The sequence below is a fragment of the Dryobates pubescens genome, chromosome 13, assembly GCF_014839835.1.
Source record: "Dryobates pubescens isolate bDryPub1 chromosome 13, bDryPub1.pri, whole genome shotgun sequence".
Taxonomy (NCBI): Eukaryota; Metazoa; Chordata; class Aves; order Piciformes; family Picidae; genus Dryobates; species Dryobates pubescens.
Genome location: NC_071624.1, coordinates 9992114 through 10014451, shown reverse-complemented (window position 1 = coordinate 10014451; position 22338 = coordinate 9992114). Strand labels below are relative to the sequence as shown.

The 22338-nt window shown below is 44.2% G+C and overlaps 1 protein-coding gene across 1 annotated transcript in view; it reads left to right on the top strand.

The window, feature by feature from the left end:
* Positions 1–22338, top strand: part of LPP (LIM domain containing preferred translocation partner in lipoma) — a 347427-nt gene that overhangs the window by 106432 nt on the left and 218657 nt on the right. The window contains exon 3 of the mRNA XM_054166899.1: positions 21143–21344. Coding sequence (XP_054022874.1) covers positions 21152–21344 — 193 coding nt within the window. The 5' untranslated portion in view covers positions 21143–21151. The remainder of the gene's footprint in view (positions 1–21142; positions 21345–22338) is intronic.

Sequence of the window (22338 nt, the reverse complement as noted above, 5' to 3'; positions counted from 1 at the left end):
CCCAAGCCTGCTTTGACTGGGAGGTTGGATGCTTTGATTTTGATATATATGGCCATAACGTGCATGCAGGCTGTAGTGGCAGGGAATCCAGCCTGGTGGCATTTTCACAGACTGGGTGTTGGAATGCAAGCAGCTGTCTCCTGTCAAGGGAAACGGAAGGATGCTCTGGGTGAGGAGAGCAAGCCTTGCTTTGGGATTAAATATGGTTTTCCCAACACCAACCCTAGGTACTGCTCTCCAGCATAGCTGTTTTGCAAGGCTTCAGTGATGTAGGTGTGTGATAGCAGCTCTGGTGGGACTGCAGAAATGGATGGCCAGCCATCTCCAGAGACAGCTGGCCATGTGTGCTGGGACCTCGACAGCAGCAGTGCTGGAAAGAACACCCGCTCTGAACAGCTCTGATGCCTCCTGGTATAACTCTGCATTTAGGGCAGTTGGGGTAAAATTTGCCTATATAATAATAAAAATCTGGCTTGTACAGTAACACTTCAAATTCTTATTGCTTTGGCATGAAGGGACAAGCAAAATAAAGATCTGAAGGCTGCCTGTGCATCCGTGTTGAGCTGAAGGGGTTGTTGTGCAGGGCAGGGTTGGTGTCAATCCTGGAGGAGGAGGAGGCAGGGTGCCAGGGATGCCAAGGTCTCCTCCCCAGTGGCTTTGATTACTCTGAATCCAGGTCAAGCAGTGTGCTTGTGCTCTGAACCCCCTTCTGTGACTTTAGACCAAGATACTGCTTTTTTTCTGTTCTTTTTTTCCTGTTCTTTTGTTTGCTTCTCTGCAAAATGAGAGTAATTAATTGGTATTTGTTAACTCACAAGTCCTCTTGAAGTGGATTACTCAAACAACTGCACTTCATGATAAAAGACAAGGGAGATCTCATGTAGGTAACTGTGCTTTAAAGGTCAGAGAGGAGTCTCAGGTGTAGCAGAGCTAGGTACCTCTGCCCATAATGTCTTTGTGCCACATTGCCTGGGGCTTCTGATGGATTCCCACTGCTTATTAAAACTTGCAGAGTTACTGTTGCATAGGTCTTATGTGTGCAATATTTATGATTTGGAGTTGGCCCAGCACAGCTATGGGAATAGGAGGAGTCTGAAAAAGGCAAAAGCTGTGTATCAGCAGTCCAGAAGAGTGGAGTGTGGGCAATGCAAGGCAGTAAATCTTGTAATCATAAAATCCTATAAAGTTTTGGATTTGAAGGGAGCTTTAAGGATAGGATATCTGGCCCAAGCCCCTTGCCATTTTCCACTAGGTCAGATTGCTTAAAGCCCCATCTAACCTGATCTTAAACATTTCCAGTGATAGGTCATCCATGACTCTGGGCAACCTCTTCCAGTGTCTCATTGTAAAATCTTTCTTCTTTAGGTCAGATCTTTTTTTTTGTTGTGGGTGTTTCTTATGGCCTGATTAACTTGGCATTTCAGCCTGGTATGTCTATTAAACAACCTCAGCTCTTTCATTAACATTATTGAAGAGATGATAATAACTTTTTAGGGGCATAATCACATATTGAATTCCACTTCTGATTAGCACATTAGCTAGCTCTTCTATGTGGACAGCAGAAACTGAAAGTGGTACACTGAGTTCCACTGGATCTCATGGGTGGAATGAGGCTTGGGAAGGTGGAGGCATTGCTGTTGCACCTCTCACAGTAATACCCTCGTGATAGATGAGATGGAGGAAAAAATAGAGGGGTAAAGGAGGGAAAGAGGTGGCAGGTAGGTGACTGATGAGTGTGGCAATGACGGCATGAGAGGCTCTGCAGCTGGTAGTTGTTCCTGGTGTGGACCACCAGGAAATCTGAAAGAAGTCATCCAGTGGAGCCACTCTCTCACACAAATGTGCCCAGGGAAGAGGGACTGGTAGCAGCAAGGTCTACCAGCAGGGCCAGTGGGAAAGGCATCGCTGTGTATTTGTCACACAGTCTCAAGCTGCACCAGGGGAGGTTTGGAGTGGGTGTTAGGAAGAAATTCTTCACAGAGAGAGTGATTGCCCATTGGAATGGGCTGCCCAGGGAGGTGGTGGAGTCACCGTCACTGGAGGTGTTTAGGAGGAGACTTGATAGGGTGCTTGGTGCCATGGTTTAGTTGATTTGGTGGTGTTGGATGATAGGTTGGATGCGATGATCTTGAAGGTCTCTTCCAACCTGGTTTATTCTATTCCTATCCTATCCTATCCTATCCTATCCTATCCTATCCTATCCTATCCTATCCTATCCTATCCTATCCTATCCTATCCTATCCTATCCTATCCTATCCTATCCTATCCTATCCTATCCTATCCTATCCTATCCTAATCGCCTTCCCTCATCCTGCAGAGGAACAGAGGTTATTACTTACTTTTCCTTTCAGACAAACCACATTCACTGGTAGTGTGATAGTTTTTCTTTTATTATCATTACTGCAGTGGATGGAAAAAGAGCTCCAACAGATGTATGATTATCAGGGCATGAAATTAAAAATGTTTGTGTACAAAGAAAAGGTTGTTTAGTACCAAATTCCTCATTTGAAAATTAAGCCACGCTAAGATCGACCATGTGATTGTGCAAGCAGGCACCCAGCTCCCTTCCCTCCCTTCTCTCCCAGCAGCACTGGCTGAAAGGTAACAGTATTTTAAATGTTACCTTTATTAAATGCAAAAAGGTAATAACACAACTGAAAGGTCAGTACCTGCCTTTGGAGGCAGATTATCTAAAGAGCTTTCCCCTCCCATTTTGGTGCTGATGGTGTCAATCTGAAAAAATACTTTAACTGGTGCTTGAGCTCACCCTCGATGGGGGCAAATGGAACCTTTTCTAGCAGAACTCTTTTGGGTGGAAAACAAGGCTCTGGTTGAGTAATTCTGAGTGTCGGTATGTACATCAGTGAGAAGTATTTGTTGTAAAAATGCTGAAAATGTTGTGTTTGGGGTTACTGCTGTGGCATATGCAGAGGGGTTGCAGATTGGTATGCAGTATCCTGTTCTTTCCCCCTCTTTTGGGTCAGTCGTGTAGCCAAACCACATTTCCTCAGTCTGTGCCACCTGGGAGTCCCCGGTGCACTGGGGCAGTGGTACCTCCTGGGGTGTGTCCACACCCAGAAATGATGTTAGTGCTGGGATGGTAGCTTTCAACAGAAATACTTTCAGGCTCTAGTGGAAAGCCATAAGCATTTAGATTTTTCTCTTAAAAGTGATGTTGACTTGCTGGAAGGTGTCCAGGGAAGGGCAACAAAGTTGGTGAGGGGTTTGGAGCACAAGCCCTATGAGGAGGAACTGAGGGAGCTGGGGTTGTTTAGCTGTAGAAGAGGAGGCTCAGAGGAGACCTTCTTGCTCTCTACAACTACCTGAAGGGAGGTTGTAGACAGGTGGGGGCTGGTCTCTTCTCCCAGGCAACCAGCACCAGAACAAGAGGACACAGTCTCAAGCTGTGCCAGGGGAGGTTTAGGGAGGCTGTTAGGAAGAAGTTCTTCATAGAAAGAGTGAGTGCCCTTTGGAATGGGCTGCCCGGGCAGGTGGTGGAGTTGCCATCATTGGTGGTGTTTAGGAGGAGACTTGATAGGGTGCTTGGTGCCATGATTTAGTTGATTAGGTGGTGTTGGATGATGGGGTGGATGTGATGATCTTGAAGGTCTCTTCCAACCTGGTTTATTCTGTTCTAGTTTGGAGTTCCCCATACCCCCTGGATAACGATATCTATCACTTTTTTTCTTTTGTGATGAAATTTTTAATTGGAGAAAATGATCTCTTTTCTCATGATTTCTACCTGTGATGCACAATTCTCAGGTACAGCTGCTCTTTCCCTATTTCCTTCTAAAATCTGGCACTCAATTCTGAGAGGTAGTTTTAAAATGTACATCAGAGACATTTGTTCATCTCTGTTATGCTGTCGAGGTAAACCTGGTCCTACCTAGGGCTGAACGTTCCCCAGGTACTTTGTTTATTGCCTATCTCATTCCATCCTTTTTGTCCTCTATAAACTTTGTGGTCAAGTTCAAGGTTGACACTGGTTGAAGTCTGTAGGCTACTCATAAGTAAAGTTTTATCTGGGTGTTTGTGGGTCCCAAACCCCAAGTATTCTTGTGATGAGTTTTGCCCAGTGAGCCTGGATGGCATTAAGGAGAAAATAGGAAGAGGGCTAAAAGATTGTTCCTGCACTCTGAAACAATTGAGACAGAAAATTGCTTCCAGGATTTCTTCACTTTTCCTCAGAGGGTAATCAGCCTGTATAATTCTCTGCCAGAGGAAATACTGCCTGTATCTGTTACCCAGAGACAGCAAGCAGAGTTTAGGTAGCAGCCTGCATACCAAAGGTACTGCAGAGCAGGGACTGTGCCTTACTTGGGTTTTTTTTGGTGTAGTGGCTGCTATATGTCATAGAATGTTAAGAGTGGTGCAGTTGTAATATGACAGATAATAAAGTATTCACTTAACTACTTGTCATGTTCCTGGTACACAGTTAGCCCTCAGTGCCCTAAACAGGGAGACAAGTAAATAGAATTTTGCTTAGCATGGTACTCGGTTTCTAAGCCTGAGACTGTGGAGGAGGTTAGAGCAGTTCTAGGGAGATGATGGGTGGATGTGTGTCTGTTAACTTTGGTCCTGTTCTTGGCTCATTTTCAATTGTTGCTCCATAACTATAAGTGAATTGCAATTTCTGCCCCTTTCATTTGCTTGTCTGGAGGAGGGGGGTGTGGGGGGGTGCAGCACTTGAGCTCCTTTCAGGGGTTGGTGTTAACTTTCAAATAAGGCCTTTCTGCTCTATGTTTTATTACAACTTTTAGGGGAAAATATTTAAATTTTGTGCTTGAGGGAGAAGAGTTGTGGCCAGATGACTGCATGAGTGTTACACCTGCTGGCCACCAAAATTTGATTCCTAAATTTCCAAAGGAGCTGCTAGAAGAGAAAAGAACAAAACAGAATGAAGTTGGCGTTTGGTTTCGGGGCTCTGGGTGTCATTGTTCCCAGTTGTTCATCTGGCTAATGTTTGCCTTTGTGAAGTATTTGTCTGTGTCTGTGCTTCTGTGCACATGGGGAAAAGGAGGATGAATATCACTAGGGTGGATTAGCATTAAAAAATAGTTAACTGATCAAAGCCATAAAGCATGTCCAAGTGAATTCTTCAGAGAAATAGCTTTGAATTTCCCAAGCAGCCGCCGGCCATAAAAGCGAAGCGCTATCATTCAGAGATGCAAAAAAATTCCCTTCTGTTGGAGTGCTGGACCTATTTGTTCCTTTTTAGGAGGGCATTCAAAATGTTTTCTTAATTTTCTTCTGAACAGTTCACTGCTATCCATCATGAGCCTTTGCCAGCTGAGATAGCTCTGTTCTCGCTCAGTTTTAACCCTCCACTGAAATCTCTCTATCTGTACTTTGCATTTTGGGTGCCTTTCAGCTTAGTGCACTTTTCAGTGGGGGTAGCCTTCATAGAGCACTTTTTGTCTCTGAATGGAGATGTCAGGGAAGGTAGGCTGCAAATGGGGAGTGGTGCCTGCAATGATTTCTTACGTGGTCAAAAGGGATGGCAGGAGAGCTCTGTTCCTTGATGTCACATTCTGTCTTTTTGTCAGTCCTGCCCCAGCAGGAGCACCAGACCCACAAGGTCTGCAGAGCAGGTGGAAGACAGTGGGAGGGAATTTCGTTTTACTTCTCTGGAGGAAAGAAAGCACCGTATTCAACTGCTCAGAGAAAGTTATTGAAGGATCATACTGAAGGTTAGGCAACCAGCTTGGGAATTGGGCACATAAAAAATTTGCTTTACACTTACAAAAATCTCTCTCTTTCAGAGTGGTCTTGCTTTGTTGCCTCTTCTTAAGATGTGCAAAAGAGTGAAGTGCTGGTGTATGGTCCATACACAAAATATTTGGATAGCACAGTCAGTAACAGGAACGAAAATTACACTTGCCAAGGGAAAAAAGGAATAAAAACCTCTCAGAGGGCATGAGGTGCTTTGTAGCTGAAAGTCCCTGCTGCCTTCCAAGGACTCAGCTGTCCTTTTTACTAAAGCTCTTCTTTTACTGAAAACATTTTACTGCCTAATACCTACTAACTTTTTAATACTTCTTAGTTGTATGCACACCCTCCCAAAAGAAAGCCACACATTTTTCTGCTCTTGTAAATGTTCAGCTTTAGGGCCCTGAGGGAGGAGTGTTTATGACCATGTCCTGGGTACCTTTCAGGCACAGAATTTCACTTTTGCTTCCCTTCTGAAACTTGGAGTCTCATTCTCCAGATAACCCAAATTTCAGTATAACCACATGTACAGTGTGGGGTAATGAAAGTCCTAAGTAGGTTCCTCTAGATCTAAGGTCATCTTTGTAACAGGTGGACAATGCATAGAGAGCAAAGCTGTGACTGAGCGATGAGGCAGCAGCTTTTGGGAATGGATTGGATCCTTGCACAGGTGCAGGCATGACATTTGTGTCTGCAATGTATACACATGCTGTGCTTGGTTTCTGTGGTAAAGCAGAGATGATTACCCACATAGCAGGGCCATTTGCTGTGGTGAAGTCATCAGTACTCAGTAAAGCAATACAGAAGTGCTTCCGTATACATGATAGGGCAAGGTAAGTGTGAAACTCATCCCTATTTCCCCAGATTGTTCTCTGGCCTCCTGTAGGAGCCATATCCCACCCTGAGATGGGAGCAGTGCCCAGCTATTGATAACACGGACGGAAATTGACTGTGAAGCCTAGGGCCTTTCTGTGCCTGGACAGTATTGTGAAACTAAGCCAGGGTGTGAATTTAAAGTGCAATAGCTGTTCCGAGCATACTTCTCATGTGGGCAGTCTTGTTCTGCTCTGAGAGGGCTTTTGTGCAGTTCTGCTTCATCCATTGCCAAGGACACTCTCAGTGCAGAAAGAAGAATGCCCACACAGGGAGCAAATAGCTTTTCCAGGCTATTTCACCATGCTGAGGAGTCCCAAGAGATGCACATGGTTTCATGTCTCCATGAATATTATAGGAGCTTACTCTACAGCTTAGTCTTCCACCAGAGCTCAAGCATGGGGAGACCTGCTTTGTGATGAGTGGTTGGCAGGGTTGTGTCTTCTGGCCCCTGCTACGTACAGCACTCATCACTGTTTTGCCCGAACTTCCCGGGCTGGCCTCAGGGATCTGCAAGATCTTGGGCTTCTCTAGACTTCACTGGTGTTGCAGTTTAACATCAATACCATCACCTGTCACAGTGTGTCCTAGCTGTTGAAGAGGGCTCCTCTGAGATCACGCCTGTGTTCATGTGTTGTTCCTTTTCCTACGAAATTGCCAGGCAAAGCTGTGTGCTGGGTATGATCGTTATCTGAACATTGTTGAACGGGAGGGAAACAACCACCCATCTGCTCTACAAAGAGGCAGTGTAAAGAGCAGGCTCTGTGACTAAAGAAATTCACATCTGTTTAGCAGAACCATCAAATGGTGAGCAGAGGGGCCTAATGTGAATCACATGTTGAAACCACAAGTATGAGTGAGATGAGCTGCAAAAGAGAGAGCCTGGAAGTGTTGATCCATGTGAGCAACTGTTAGTTTCTCTCCTTATTCTTTCCCTCCACCAGTTTCCTGAGCAAATGATGTAGAATCAAAGGAGCAGGGATGGCACACGTGCATGCATACGTACGTGCTTCTGTTCGTATTCCTTGCATGATTAAATAATCTGCTGGTGTCATCTTGAGCCATTAGATCACAACTTCAGTTAGAAGAGCAGTGGATTGTAGAGGGGGCTGCGGAGGAGGGAGAGCGGAGCTGGCATGAAGAGAGCCTCTCTAGCTGTTCCCTGGTGGTGTAGCTTCTCGAAAAATGGCCTCAAGGTGGCTTGCTTTCAAAAGGAGACTTGCCTTGGAAGTGATTCTTCAGGATGACGTCTCCAGCAGTGTCATCTCAAGGAACCTGACAGGAGCAACCTAGAAACTTCAAAGGATAGATCATGCCTTGATGTGCTCAAGCTCGTTTCAGAATAGGTATCTGGGTACCAGTCCTAAGAGACTGCATCTTTGCATGGATCAATTTAATTTGTTGCTTAGGTTTTTCCCCTTAGTGTTTTAAGTCCTGCAGAAAGAAAGGGCAGCTCAAGTTTCGATATTGGTTACATTTGCAGTTTGTTTTTTTTCTGTGCCAAGAACATATCAATACAATTTCAAAACACAGTGTTTTTATGACTTGAGGCAGCAGTTTCTGAGTTGAAAACAAGAATGCTTTGGGGATGCAACTCAGGTGCCTCGCTTACATTCTTTGTCTTGTATCCCTACCCCCTTGGAGACTCTATGTAGAGGAGCGAGCATCTTCTCTCCCCCAGGATTTCCCGAAAAGAAACATGCAATAATTCCAGTCTCAAAGGTGGTTTCTTGCTGCTGTCTTGCCTTTTGTCCTAGATATTTTGCAGTAAACGAGGCCAAACTTGCAGCAATAAAGAATGATGGTAGATAGGCTGAGAGACCTGATTCGCACAGATCCTGATCTCCCGCAGTTCAGTCTGCTTTCTTTAGCTGACAGAAAGCTGTGCTCATACAGCTCACCTGGGATGTGAGCTCTGCAAGAGTGTGCTGGAGGTAATGAAGCACTTAAGGGGCTGGCAGGGTTGAAGGTCCCCATGGAATGATTAAGGTGTTGGCAGCTGTGTTACTTTGAAAGAGAAATATGCGCATTACGCAGCAAAGGCACGCTGAAATGCCTTGCAGACGCTTAGTTGTGTGTGGGAACCTGCTTTGCTTTAGACTTGTGAGATAGCAGTAGCAACTATTGGAGGGTATTTGATTAACTGAGCTATGTGTGTACTTACCAGCTGCATGCCCCAGCTGCCCTGGCATAGTTCAAAAGCAGAACACAAGTGGTTGCCAGCAGTGGCTAAAACACAGCAGAATAGTACTGTCTCTAGATATCTTAGAAGTTTGGTTCCTCCTTCCCTCCAAAAACTCCCTCTGCTCATGATTAATTTCCTCTCTTTCCACCCCCCCCCTCTCTTCTGAGAAGGTACAGGGAAGATAGATGAGCAGTGTAATGTTTTCCTGGAGCCTGTCAGATTTGAACCATTGTACGACTAGAGAACCGTTGTGGCCAGTCAAGTACTGAAACTCTTTTGTCACAACAAACTTCATCTGGATTTCTGGGAAGGGGAACAAATGATTAATTTGTGTGGTCAAAAACAGAGGATACCAATGCAATAGTGGTGGAGTGTCTGGAGTTACCATTTTAATATGATGAGCTTGTTTAGCAAAATTGCAAGGCCAGTGTGGCTGCCTGGCTGGGTTAACTTCATTGCTGGAACTGCGGTTTGTACCAGTTGAGGAATTATCTCCCAGAGCTCTGAGTATCACTGTTCTTGAATGAATGGACACTGAGATACAAGGGAAATGCAACAGTTTCCTAGGGTGGTGCTTAGTGGTTTTATGAGTTTCAAAGGAGAATTGAAAATCAAATCTCAAGCAATTGTGTTCAGTCACCAATTTCTATTCAAAGCAGAACTAATGATCTTGATGTGCTCCAGAGTGTCACAGCATGCTTGTCTTTGCTTTTAATGTTCCTCTTCACCCATTTCCCTGTGCTTCCAGAATACCCCTCCTTGAACAGCTGTCTTCTCAATGAGCTCTATTGCAGATGAGCTCTTTATTGCAGGTAGCATAGAGATGGCTAACATCACCTTATGATTCACCCTCCTATCCATGTGACCACGGACATTCTGGAGCTCCTCCAGCTTAGGTGCCATCTCAGGATATGCCTTTTATTAATTTTTATTCCTTGATGAAAGGACCTGGAGTAGGCAGTGGACACCAGGTCCAATATGAGTCTAGTGTGTGCTGTCATTGCTAATAAAGCAAACTGGTTATGTCAGGAGAAGCCTGGACAGTAGACTTAGATTTGTTCACCTTTACTCTCTGCTGGCAAGGTTGTCATCAAATCTTGAGTCCTTCAATTGAAGTAGGATGTTGAAGAGCTGGAGAGGGTCCAGAGAAAGGGCAGTCAACCACCTACAAGAAGAGACTGAGGGAGGTTTGTCTCCTGTCTCTTATGGAGAAGAGGCGAAAGAGTGATCCAGTGGCAGCCTGTGACTTCTGACAGGTGCTTCTGACCAGGTGGCAAAATAAAGTACCATGGATACACAGAGTAGATTGGGGGATTCAGCTGGAGAGTTGGAAAACAACATTTTTACTGGTATAACAATGCAACACTTTAATCAGGGGATTCTCCATTTTGGGCAAAGGCACAGGAACTTTTATCTAGAGCTGGTGGTAGTCCAGTCTCCTGCTAAAAACAGGACTTGGTAACCTTCAGAGATCCACTTTCTTTCCTGACAGTATTACAGGCTTTCAGCTTCTTGAAGGAGGAAGCACTTAAATCTTTATTTTTGCTTTCTGTTGCAAAAGGGAGACAAGAATACATTGGAGTGCTCATGTCTTGATGATATCCAATCACCTGTTGTTGTGAAACTTAGAGAAATGTAGTCCTTTTTTTGACTGTTTATATGAAGGGCTCTGCGTACTTCCTTTCCTTCAGTTCTCATTCACTCATCTATCTTTCTTCTCATCACAGCATCAGTTCCCAGCCATCTGGCAGCAATCACTCTTCCATGTGTTAGAATATAGGATTTTCCATAGGAAAAAGGCTACTTCTCCTGTCTATTTGTAAGGTGCTATGGACTAAGCTGCCAATAGTGAGGCACGGGTTGGTGCAGTGCTCAAGAATGGAGATAAATCGTCCATGGACTTATCATACTGGAGGCTGTGACTTCCAGAATGGCTTGGGATCTGGGGGAAGAAAAATTAAGTGGGAGGAAAAGAATTGGGGTTTAAATATTTTGATCCTGAACACAGTTTCTGCACATTAGTTTATTTAATTGCTTTTTAGGCACTACAGTTTCAAAGTCTGGTTTATACTGCAGACCTCTTGAGGAGTTACCAGAAGATTATAGTGATGTGGGTCTCACACTCACATCCTTCTGGAGTGGGGCCCATGATGTGCCCATACTCGGTACTGCAGCTCCTTTGCTATTCCTCTCACTGGGTTCAAACTGCCAATAGTAGATGGGTTTTCTTCCAGGGACAGTGTGAGCTGACTTCTTGCAGCCACAGCTATTTCAGAAGAGGAGTGCATTGCAGTTAAAAAACCCACCTACACTCATGCCAGCCTTGCTGGGTAGGACCTCAAGGTCTGTTCACTCTGTCAGTTTCCCACATTCTCTTGAGCTCAGATCCCTGCTGTTTCTTCCCAGGCTGCAACATACAGGCACAGCACTCTGCGAAGCTAATACAATTATCTGAGTGTCAATATGCTGCCATGGTCCCTTTTGGTCCCACTGGGATCTTGTTGATATCTCACTGCTGAGCTGAATGTTAGTTCTGCACGATTCCTTCTTGTTTACCGCCAGCATCAGCATCCAAACAGCCTGGGCTCCCTCTAACAGCTTTAACCTTGCCATCTCTTGTCATTGTGATTTCTTTTCCCTTATGAGGGATTCTCTTGATAGGCCTAATTCCAGCATGTCTTAATTTGTTGAGAAGTCCAGTACCTTACCCATTTTGTTGATGGATAATTTCTATGTTGCCTGGCAGTGCCTTGCTGAAGTAAAAGAGCAAGTACTGGGCTGTGCTATAGACAAGAAAATGCATAGAGGCACAGAAGAAATGAAGGCAGCTTTTCTTGGCAGAGGGATCTTGAAAATAAATCATGTGCAGGAAAACAGTATTTGTGTAAGAGAGCGTATGGTCTGAGATTCCTAAAATAACCTTTCTGCATCATTCTGCCTGCTCTTTTGTTGTCCTTATTAATACATTTCCTTTCTCTTTATACACAAAACATCCATCTCAAACTTTTCTTTGTGGTGCAGCACCCTCACAAGCTTGGCCAAGTTATCAGGAAGAGAAGTTTTAAGAGTTGCAAGAAGTTTGTTTGGCTCAGAGCTACAGCTTCTGGCTTAGCTCTTAAGATTTAACCACAAGTTTTGCTGTATTGGAGTAAGTATTTTGGGCTGGCCACCAGCTCTGCCTCCTCCATTGGTGTTGCCCTGGGGTTTGTTGTGACCAGAAGTAGCTGTGGTCCTCGCTGGATTAAAGTTTTATCCAATATACGTAGGTTTGGAGTGGCTGAGGATTGTTTCGTACCACAGAAGTCAAGAATCAGCCTGCTCTTCAGTGAGATTCTAATGTGATCACTGGTTGTATTAGTGAAGATAGCTTTACCTCCAGGGAGGCAGAACTATCTCTTTGTTTCAGTGCACACGGGCCCATCAGGTTAGGTTTATTGGGCTTTTAAAGCCTAGTTTGTTATCTAACATGGAATGTGCCACGGCTGTGATAGCAAGATCATGTTCATCGGCTTTTATCTGTGTTATGCAACAGTGAAATTCAAATAACCCTCAAACTACTAATTCAATCACATTGGGGAGGAGAGAAATTGTATATTTAGTTTCCCCTTCTACCTCTTCTGTTCTTGAAGCTGATACAAGACAAATGATCAAAGAAGGAAACTTAAAGGGTAAGTTTTTGGTTGATATCAAAATTGTCCCAGTGGGAGGGTTTTGGTGTAAGAATGAGTATGGTATCAGGTTGCTAGCTGATGAACTATGTTCATGGTGACATTAACCTGTATCAAGCATCTTTGTAGCAGAGAGCTCATTCTTTACCATCATGTCTTTACCATCTCCACAATGGACTTGCTGTCTTCCTGTTACATGTAATACTGAAGAAGTTGGAATGAATTTAGTACGTGAAATAAAAGTCTCATCTCAAACTGGTGTAGATCTGCTGGCAACAAAACAAAGTGTGGATGCAGCCATGCTAGGACAAAAAAACCCCAAAGCAACAAAACCAACCAAGCTGTTTTCCAAGCATTGGTTATTTAGTTAAAAGCATGGGGCCCTGCTGTGTTAACTCATGAATGGTTGCAACTAGAGAATAAGGAATATAGCTCTGTATTGCCAGTAGGTGATATTGCTGCATATCTTAAGTGGGATACACCTACATTGCTGCAAACCCTTCTGAGTGCAGATAAATTCACAGCTGGAAGTCTGGGGTTTTAGAGCCATAGAACAATTGATTTGGGGAGGGATCTCTGAAGGTCATCTAGGCCAACCCTTTGCTCAAAGCAGGGTGAACTTTGAATTTAAATCAGATCTTCTAGTGGATCCCCTGGAAATTTGATCAAAACTTAAAGCCAGAGTGAGATGATACTAGATTATATGCTTCAAGGAATAATTCAGTACAAGCAGTGCTCTAACTAGGTTTCCTTCTCCTTTAATTCCTGTGATTACATTAGTGATGTCTTACAGCAGGAAATTGGTGAATGCTTTCAGCCCTGTTTAACTGAAGCAGTGACTTCACCTTAGTTATTTATTTAGCGGGGATTGAGCTGAAGATACGAAACTCTGGGTCTGGGGGGAGAGGGAGAGTTAAACTTGCTCCAGCAGACTCCAGCTTGTGAAAGAGTGAAGCAAAGCATTGAGAAATGGCCATAACAGAGTAAACTTGGTGCAATCAAAGAAACCTCTCAGGGAGAGATGTGTTGGAGTCCACAGGCATGAAGCTTGTTTATGGTCAAGAAGGCAGTCCCTGGGGGGGGTGACAGCATGTTCCGTTCTTCTTCATCGTATCTTGGGGTCCCTTGGTGGCTCACTTGACTCCTGTTTGCTCTCCACTGCTCACCAGTGATGAGGGTCACATCAGCTTCATGCATGGTCCTCAGAGTTATTCCTGGAGCTTTGCAGTTCTCCTGCCTGCTGACATGATGTTTGAGGAGTGTGAAGGGCCAGAGTCAATTTGCTGCTGTGAGGATCTGACAGAGGAGCTTCTTTGGACTTAATATCACAAGACTCAAATTCGGTGAGATGTTGTGCAGATTGGCAGTGATTAAGCGAGTTCAAAAAGAATCCCAATTTCCCAAATCACATAATTTCCCATATGATGTGAAACTGATGAGGATAAGCAGTACCATATGGGAAAGACATCCCAGGAGAGCTTGGGTTGTGTTTGTAAGTACCTATGGCACTTCCTATGTTTGGTTAAAGACCTCTAATGAGACCAGAATTTTGACATTTTATCCTCATTTGGAGGCCAAGAAGCAGGAAAGCTTCATGGCTAGAGTTCAGTGGCTATAAATGGAGAAATAAATTCTTTTAACATTCAAGCTAGACAGTGCCAAGAGAAACAAGCAGCTTTGGGAGTTTGTGAAGAGCAAATCTCTCTGGTCAGCCTCAATTACTGTTTTTGGCTAATTGATGGACTGTAGGTGATGAGGATAAAGCAAAGACCTGTATTTTAGCATAGCATTTGTGTATGTGCTTTTGGAAATGTTAGGAAAAAAGAAATGAGACAAGTAAGCCTAGAGAAGAAACACCCAGTCTTGTAGGTTACATCTCTGCCTGAAAGGGGCAATGTGTGTCATGATTTCGCATCATGAAGGTTGTCCCCTTGGTTCAGTGCTAGAGCTGATCTTTAAAACTCAGTTTGAAGGTGAAAAATGTTCTCTTCAGAATTCTTTTAAATGCCAATCTTGGGTTATCCAGGGAAGGGGATATCATAGTAGTATTCCTGAGTAGCATCAGATAGAAGCCACTGTAGGGTTTCCAGTTGCATCTAACGTCAGCAAACAAGGTCCTGTTTCCCTGCATCTGGTCACTCTCTTGACTTGCAAAGTGATGGTTAACTGTGCATGGATGATAATAAGAACATTATGGACCTACATCAAGCCAGTGGATGTAGGGAGGAGCGGAATGGAAGATAGAGCAGACTGTCTGGAAGCTCAGACTGTTGTTGCTCATTTTTGTTAAACACTGTTGCTACCCACTATGAAGCATTAGCTTAATTAACTGAGGGACAAATTCTTCTGTCGTGGTAAAGTCCGTCAACATCCAAGAAGCATTTGGTCCCTGTTACAAATACAAAAATGAAATGAAGATTTATTTGGGTACAGTCTAATCACAGAAAAGCCAGCCTGACTCAGAGATGAATGTGCTAACAATCTCAAGAGCAGACAAATTGGTACTCTACCCTTCCATTGCTTATCTGATTTGAGACTAAATGGACTTGGAACCTTCTTTGTTTTACCTTCACTTCTCCAAGGTGAATGACATCCTGTAATTAAAGGCAAAACCAAGCACTTATGCCCACACATAAAATGAAAAAAGGGGAAAAAAAAAAAAGCCACCACCACCAAAAAAAACCTTGTCAGGCTTTTATTAGTGCCTGGTATTATCTTCTATTGATATTCCTGTTCTGACATTTTTAGATAATGTGGTCTCATCTTGGGATTCGTGCATTCCAGTTCCTCTGCTGTGGTGTATTCTTTCATGGTTAGAATTTTCTGAACTTAGAGCATTAAGATTGTCCTAATGATAGAACCAGAGCACACTATTTCCCTTATTTATGCAGTGTGATTTCACTCTTTGCTTTTAATGTTATTTATCAGGGTTAGTCCGGTCTTATCCTCTGCCTCCAAAAGTAGGTGATGACTAATGCTTCCAAGGAAGGAAGGATAACAGAACCTCAGGCGGCCACAGCAGATTTCAGTCTGCTTTTTGTCTTTGATATTATTCATCATTTTATCCCTTCCATTTTTAAGTTCCCATTCTTGAAAAAAACAAACCCCAGTCTTATGCTGTACCCTTTCATAAAAAGTAGCTGAAAAAATTGAAGAGAGTTCAGAGTAAACATGCGTGAATGAATCAAGAGAAACCTGCTCTTTACAGTGAGTTTAATTGGTACTTAATTTAAATGTTTTGATTTGATTTAACCAATGACCTGGCTGTGTTTTGAAAGGATCTGCCTAAGGCAGGTCTGTAATGCAGATGACAGAAGTGTTGCAAAATCCAGTGGCTGGAAGCCGAGCTAGATGGATTTGAAGTTGGACGTAGAGGAGAAGCTGTAATTGTGGTGCCTAATTGCTCGCCCAAACAATTTACCCAACGCTATGGTGGACTCTCTAACACTTGCATTCTTTCAGTTGAAGCTGCATGTACTTGATAACAAATATTCCTTAGCTCAACAAAAGCTTTGTGTAGTAACAGCTGGGTAGAGTTCAGAGCCCTTCACAGTGCGGAAGGGCTTGATGATGTGGTCAGGTGAGAAGGGCGTTCAAAGAAGCAACGTAAGGAAGATTTAGGAGATTTTTATCTGAGGTGGGGCAGTGAATTTGTGAAAGGGCTGTTGCAAGAATGGTCAGTGAATGTGAAGTCACAGGAAAGGGTTGTAGCAGCCAGATCAGGAGCGGAGCTGCTGAGTTACTGCTGACCAAGGAGGATGGCTGTGTGAGAGTGGCAGAAATCCAGAAGGCTTCAGCCAAGACAGAGAGAGATCTGATGCTGATCAGGAAACAAGAGGTTGCTGTCCCTCTGGGAATGTTCCCAGGAACATGGGCTGTGATGACAAAGGTTGTTCCAGCCTGGCTTTGTTAAATGTTGTGTGGCTAGATTCATTGAAGTTTGCTAGGAAGGGACCTGTTGAATGCAAACCATGCTGGACAATTGATTTGCTTGGAGCAGAAATGTGGGAGCAGCTGTAGCATTTAACCTACAGTTTAATGTTTCAGTGAGAGCTCTGTGGTCCAGCTGCTGACTTGAGCAGTCAAAGGATCAGACCCTTTCTTTGCATTTGGTGTCTAAGAAGCAGCAGTAGGTGGCTTGTCCAGCAAAACATTGGTGAGACTCACTGTTCTCTAGTGGGGGAGAATTGAAATGATCAGATAGAGCTTGATTATTTTTCACCCCATCCACTATTAGCCTTGAAGGAAGAGCTTGCTGTATTCACCTTTAGAAATGGGTAATGCAGCTACTGGAACAGCTCCTGACAGCCAAGGTGAGCAGATGCACCTCACCACGTTATCCCCTGCCAGTCTGCATGCTCCTGGCATGGTTTTTTCTTGTCCATCCATTTTGATGCTCCTTTTGTTGTGTTTTAAGTGTTCCTTAGTTCTCTCAAGCCTGAAATACGCAATACACGTCGTCCTTTTTATTGTCTGAGTTTCTTAGCGAGTTTGGCCTTCTTGTAACCACTGACTTCTGCAATCCCCCATATCTCACATCTAATTGGAAACTTCTGAAAACAGTACTGCTTACTGCAGAACTGGCAGAAATAACCTTTTTTTTGAGGAAACATCTCAAATGTGAAACGTGTGTTTGCTGGCTATCTGGAAAAGCAGTGGGGTTACCTATTGGATGTTCTTATCCAAGTGCAGGAATCATAGAATCATTGAAGTTGGAAAAGACCTCCAAGATCACCAAGTCCAACTGTCAATCCAACATCACCACGTCCCAGAGTGCTATGTCTATGTGGCTTTTGAATGTCTTCAGGGACGGCGACTCCACCGCTTCCCTGGGCAGGCAGTTCTAAAGCTTGACCACTCTTTCAGTAAAGAAAGGAACTACAATGATGCAGAGGCAGTGGCACATCTAAGAGTAAACACAGAGTAGGAAGATCAGGTATAAACCTTAATTCCCCTGTGCTGTTTTTGATTCCTTGTTCATATCACAAGTAGTTCATCTGTTTTGCTCTAGAGAAGCTTCTGGTTGGAAACCAGGCAATATTGGAGAGAATAGTGGGGGATTACTGATGGCTTTGTCTGAACTAGCTAAGGTGCTCTACCATGGAGAAGTCTGGAGAGAGAGGTAGGGGACTGTTCCCATCTGCAAGCTACTGTCCAAAAAAAATGGGGTGTGTGTGTGTGAAATAACAGTAAACCCAGAAGTTTAGCTTCAGGAATTAAAAATAGTTTAATTCATTTTCTTTTTTTTATGATCTCATGAGTAGTTAGCCTAAATTGAATTGAGGCTAGCGAGTTGGGGTTGGAACAGATGTAGAAGAGGGAACTTGCTGAAAACACTGTCAAGGCAGATAGCAAAAACAAGTGGCAGCAAATGCATAACAGAAAATGGTGGGGGGGAAAGGGGAAGAGAAAAGGCTAACAGGGAAACAATTAGAAAATGCCACCACTGCCAGGACAAATGTATTAGAGGGTAAGAGAGAGGGAGCTGTGTGCCAGCTTACAGTAGCAATTGTGTTACAGCAGTGTGGTCTTCACACTCTCAAACTGTCCGTGAGAGCAGTCTGCTTTCTAAGCTCATTCACTGAGATTCACATCGTCCTCACCTGTCCTTGGCACTGTGCAGCCTGGCTCCTGAAGCAGATATTCTTGCTTTGTACATCAGTCAAGCCATCCCTGCCATCAACCTGGCAGACCATGAGAGCTCAGTGGGACCAAGGTGTGTTGCCTGGGAGGTTGTTAAGGAGCAACTAGAGAGCTGCCAGAACAGGAGTGATGATGATCTCATCAGTACTGGGGTTTTTTTCTTTGAATTGGTATGAAGGTAATGTCTGAGGGTGCTTCACACAGCAGGATGCCCTTTCATATGAGATGTCAAGGCAGGAGCTGAAAACCTGTCAGAAGAAAACTCCAGGATGCTTTTAGCAATGGGTTAGGTATAGTCATCTTTGGGTCTAATAACTCTGCAGAGTGCAGAGCTGTCCTGTCTAGCTCTGAAGGCTGAGTGCCCTCATTGCTTTCTGCTAAAGCCTAGATAGTTGCCTGAGTTTTATTGTTGCATTCTACAGTTTTGAAGGATGTGGGAGGCAGAGGCGAGCAGTGTAGGTGAGCCTTACGGCTTGAGTGGCATTTATTTTTTAGGTCCATCAGGGCAGGCATTGGTAATGGGAGCTCCCAGGTGGTGTGAACATGTTTTGTGTGCCCTCCACCCCTGCCTGTCCCGGCTGGTTTCCTCTCTGGCCCTATGGGGTGGACCTGCCTTTCACTTCTCGCTTTCAGAATGATACTCTGCACTGTTAATTGAAGATTGGAAGGCAGGCATATATGGGAGGGAGAGTCACATCCTTGCTACTCAGCCTTGGATGCTTGTCCATCTCCAGGGTACTCCTGCCATTGACATGTTTGTCTCATTTCCAGCCAGTCCTACTGTGCTGGCCCCCGTGTCTTCCTTTCATGGGTGTCAGATGTCTAGCACAACAGGTTCATCTTCCAGTAGTAGGGATCATGGAACTGCAGTGTGCTTGCTGAGTAGTCAGAATGCACCATGAAGAAGAGTCACAAAGGTTTGGGCTGATACTTGGTACTTGCCAGTTCCTCTCTTACACAAGAAGAGATGGACATAGAAGATGACTACAAATTGTTTATCTCCAAGTGTTGGGTCAGACATTGGAACTTCAAGCAGAAATGACTCCTCATGTAGGAAACCTGCTACCTGGAGTAAACTTACTTGGCTGGAATAAGCACACACACAAGCACAACAGTTTTAATAGTTGGAGGTGCTGTCCCATGCTACATGTGGAGACCTTGCTCCTTTCCTCAAGGTTGATTTAGTATTGCTAGAACAAGGATGTCCATTCAGGAACCCACAGGACTACTTTATTTAGGTTATACTCAAGAGTCTTCATCTGCTTCTTTGATAAAGGACTCAACTGAATTCGCTCTACCACAAGGCTTGTAGGATGCTGATGCTTTGCCAGCCCGGATGAGTTGGCAAAATAGTTCTGCTCCGAAGTCCCAGCAGTTTAGCCTTCACATTTCTAGTGATGTGTGAGACCAAATTAGGAGAAAGGGGAAACAAAATGTGATTTCTGCTGCTTTTTTTTTCCTTTTTTTTTCCCCTCTAGACAGACTTAAATATTCTATTGAATATGCCTTCTTCCTGCCTGTATGTTCCATGAAATCCTAGGGGCTGGTTGAGGAGTGGACCTGTGGCTACATTCCTGCATGGAATCAACGAGCTGTATGTGACTGCACTTAGCTTTGGAAATACCTCCTCGTGAGCCATTGAAATGGAAGTCTGCACACATGACCCCAGAGCTCTGTCATAATAGTTAGCTGTAGACTGTAGACTTTGGTATTGATTTCTGTCTAAGGATGTCTGCACCTGCCAGAAGCCACCTTTTGTCTGCGCCCTTTCATCTTCCCACCCTGAGCTCAGAAGACTGTTCATGCCAGCCAATACAGCCCTATGTAGCCATGCTCAGCAGAGCTACAACTCTCTCTTGCTTCTCACCCCCAGCAGATTGCACTTGCTGCTGCAGTTAGAGACCACCTCCTTGCGAATCCAGCAGCCCCTCCGCTCTGACTTGTTGCCAGATGGAAGTGCTTTTCTGCAGTGGCAGTCTGCTAATGTCTTCCATGGCCTGCATATACCTCTTGCACTGATCCTTTTCTGTGATCATAACAAATCTTTCTTGAATGGGTTGCAGCTGCCTGGTGGTTTTGAGGGCCTTGAGGAGTCCCGATACCAAAACATAGCGTGGGTAGAAGTGACAGGGTGTTTGAGTTCCAAAATCAGTGTTGGAGTTAGCGTTGGCATTTGTCTGTGTGGGGCCTTAATTTCTTCACCACTGCTGAAATCTGCATCTGTAGGACTATTGGATGGCATTTGTAGGACCATTGCAGGTGTGGGATGTGCAGTATAGAGCATTTGTTAGCGGCAATAAGCAGGGTTTTTTTTATGGGCAGCGTTTTCAGTGGCATCTGAATCCAGCTCTCAAAAGTGAGGTAGGCTTTTAAGAGGTCAAAGCCAAGATTTTCATAAATAAGTAATGATTTGGGCTGCCTCTGTTTTCTGTTAGACAAGTTGAGATGCTTAAGGGAGCCTGGTTGTCAGCAGCTGTGCATTTCTGGCTTTTTTTCAAAATGGCTATGCTTTTAAAATATCTTAAGCTGGGCATTGAGAAATGGTGGCATCAAGAATAATCAGCTGCTTTTGAAAGCCTCTTTATTAAAAAATTTGAATTAAAGTCACTGGGGTGTGAGGTCCTAAATGACATGTGAAACAGTTCTAAAGGTGTGTCTTGGAAGTGCATCTGCCTCAGAGCACCTACACTGTTGTGTGTTAATGAACTCACAAAAGCCTAACAGAAAAAGGCAAGTACATCACTACTATGCTGAATAGGTGGTGAGATTGATGAGCATCTGCAAGGTATCAGCTTGCCTCTGCTTTGGTTTGAAGAGGAAAACAGCAGGAACCAGCAATGGGCCCGTCAGTAATTCTGACCTACTGGGGAAAGAGAGACAAATTTGTGTCCTGAGTCCCATACATTAGGATCATTATGCTTAAAGATAAGAGTGAACAAGTTAAGCATCTGAAAAGGTTTGGTGGATTTTAATTAATAAACCATAATAATAGCAGGCTTGCAACTGTTACTTGCCTGGCCTGAATTCCTAACGGATGTGTGGCTCTCTTTACCTCTCCTCTCAGATCTGAACCATGTCCCACCCATCCTGGCTGCCACCCAAGAGTACTAATGAGCCTGTTGGTCACATTACTGCAAGGATGGAGACCACACACACCTTTGGGACTCCCAGCATCTCTGTGTCCACCCAGCAGACGCCAAAGAAGTTTGCACCGGTTGTTGCCCCCAAGCCAAAGTACAACCCATACAAGCAACCAGGAGGTGATGGTAAGTACTCCTTTTCAGAAGAGATCACAACTATCTAGTTCAGAATAACTGGCTGCTAACATAGGCAGCAGCCAGTTCTGGACTTACTCTTTGTGATGAATTTGTAGGACCCTCTCTGTTTAAGGTCATTCAAATGAAGAAGAATGTGAAGCTATCTCTTATCTTTGCTCTAGCTAACTACTCTCCAGAGGGATGTAGGGCTTGGGAGGATGCAGGGGCAGATTTTTCTCCTTTTTAACTGGAAATAGATGTCCTGTGTCCAAGACTGGTACTTCTCAAGGGTGTTTTGCTTGTATGATGTCTGCTTGCACATGTTGACCCAATGAGCTGGGCCTTGAACAAGCCCTTTTCAACGTTGCTTCCTTCATTCCAGCACAATGGAAATGCATTCTGAATGTGGGATTGAACTGTGGGATTATGGGTATAATTGGGGTAGCAGGCCATAAGTTTGGCAGAATGGAGAGCTTCCTCTGCAGCCTGCTGGTTTGAATCGGTTTTCCTTTTATTATTTTCCCTCTACTATGGGATGCTCTTGAAAATTAAGTAATTTAATAGTATAATTTAGAGGGTATTTACATGACCATTTCAATAGCCTCTGGAGCCATTACGTCAGTAAAACAAGCACCTGCCAATCACCATGTGTCAGCCTTCCTCTGTCTCCTGTAAAGTCCTCCTCTTTTCACATAGTTGAGCAGCAAGTGTGGGAGTTGGGTTCCTGGCTTGTGGAGTTTGGGGCAGTGGGAGCAAATGGCTGGGAGCATCTCTGGGGTGTGCAACTGGAAACTTGCCTACTGAAAAACCCAGGATACCTTCCTTAGCTGGCAGTGGAGGCTGTGATGGAACCTTACTGAAGCAGAAACAAGATGGAAGCCAAGGATTTTAAGAGAGAGTGGTAGCTGTCTTGGCAGGGCAGTGACTTTTCTATTCCCAGTGATTTACTATGGTTAGAAATGAGTGGAAAACTTCTCCCCACCCTTTTCCTCTCCTTTCTCCC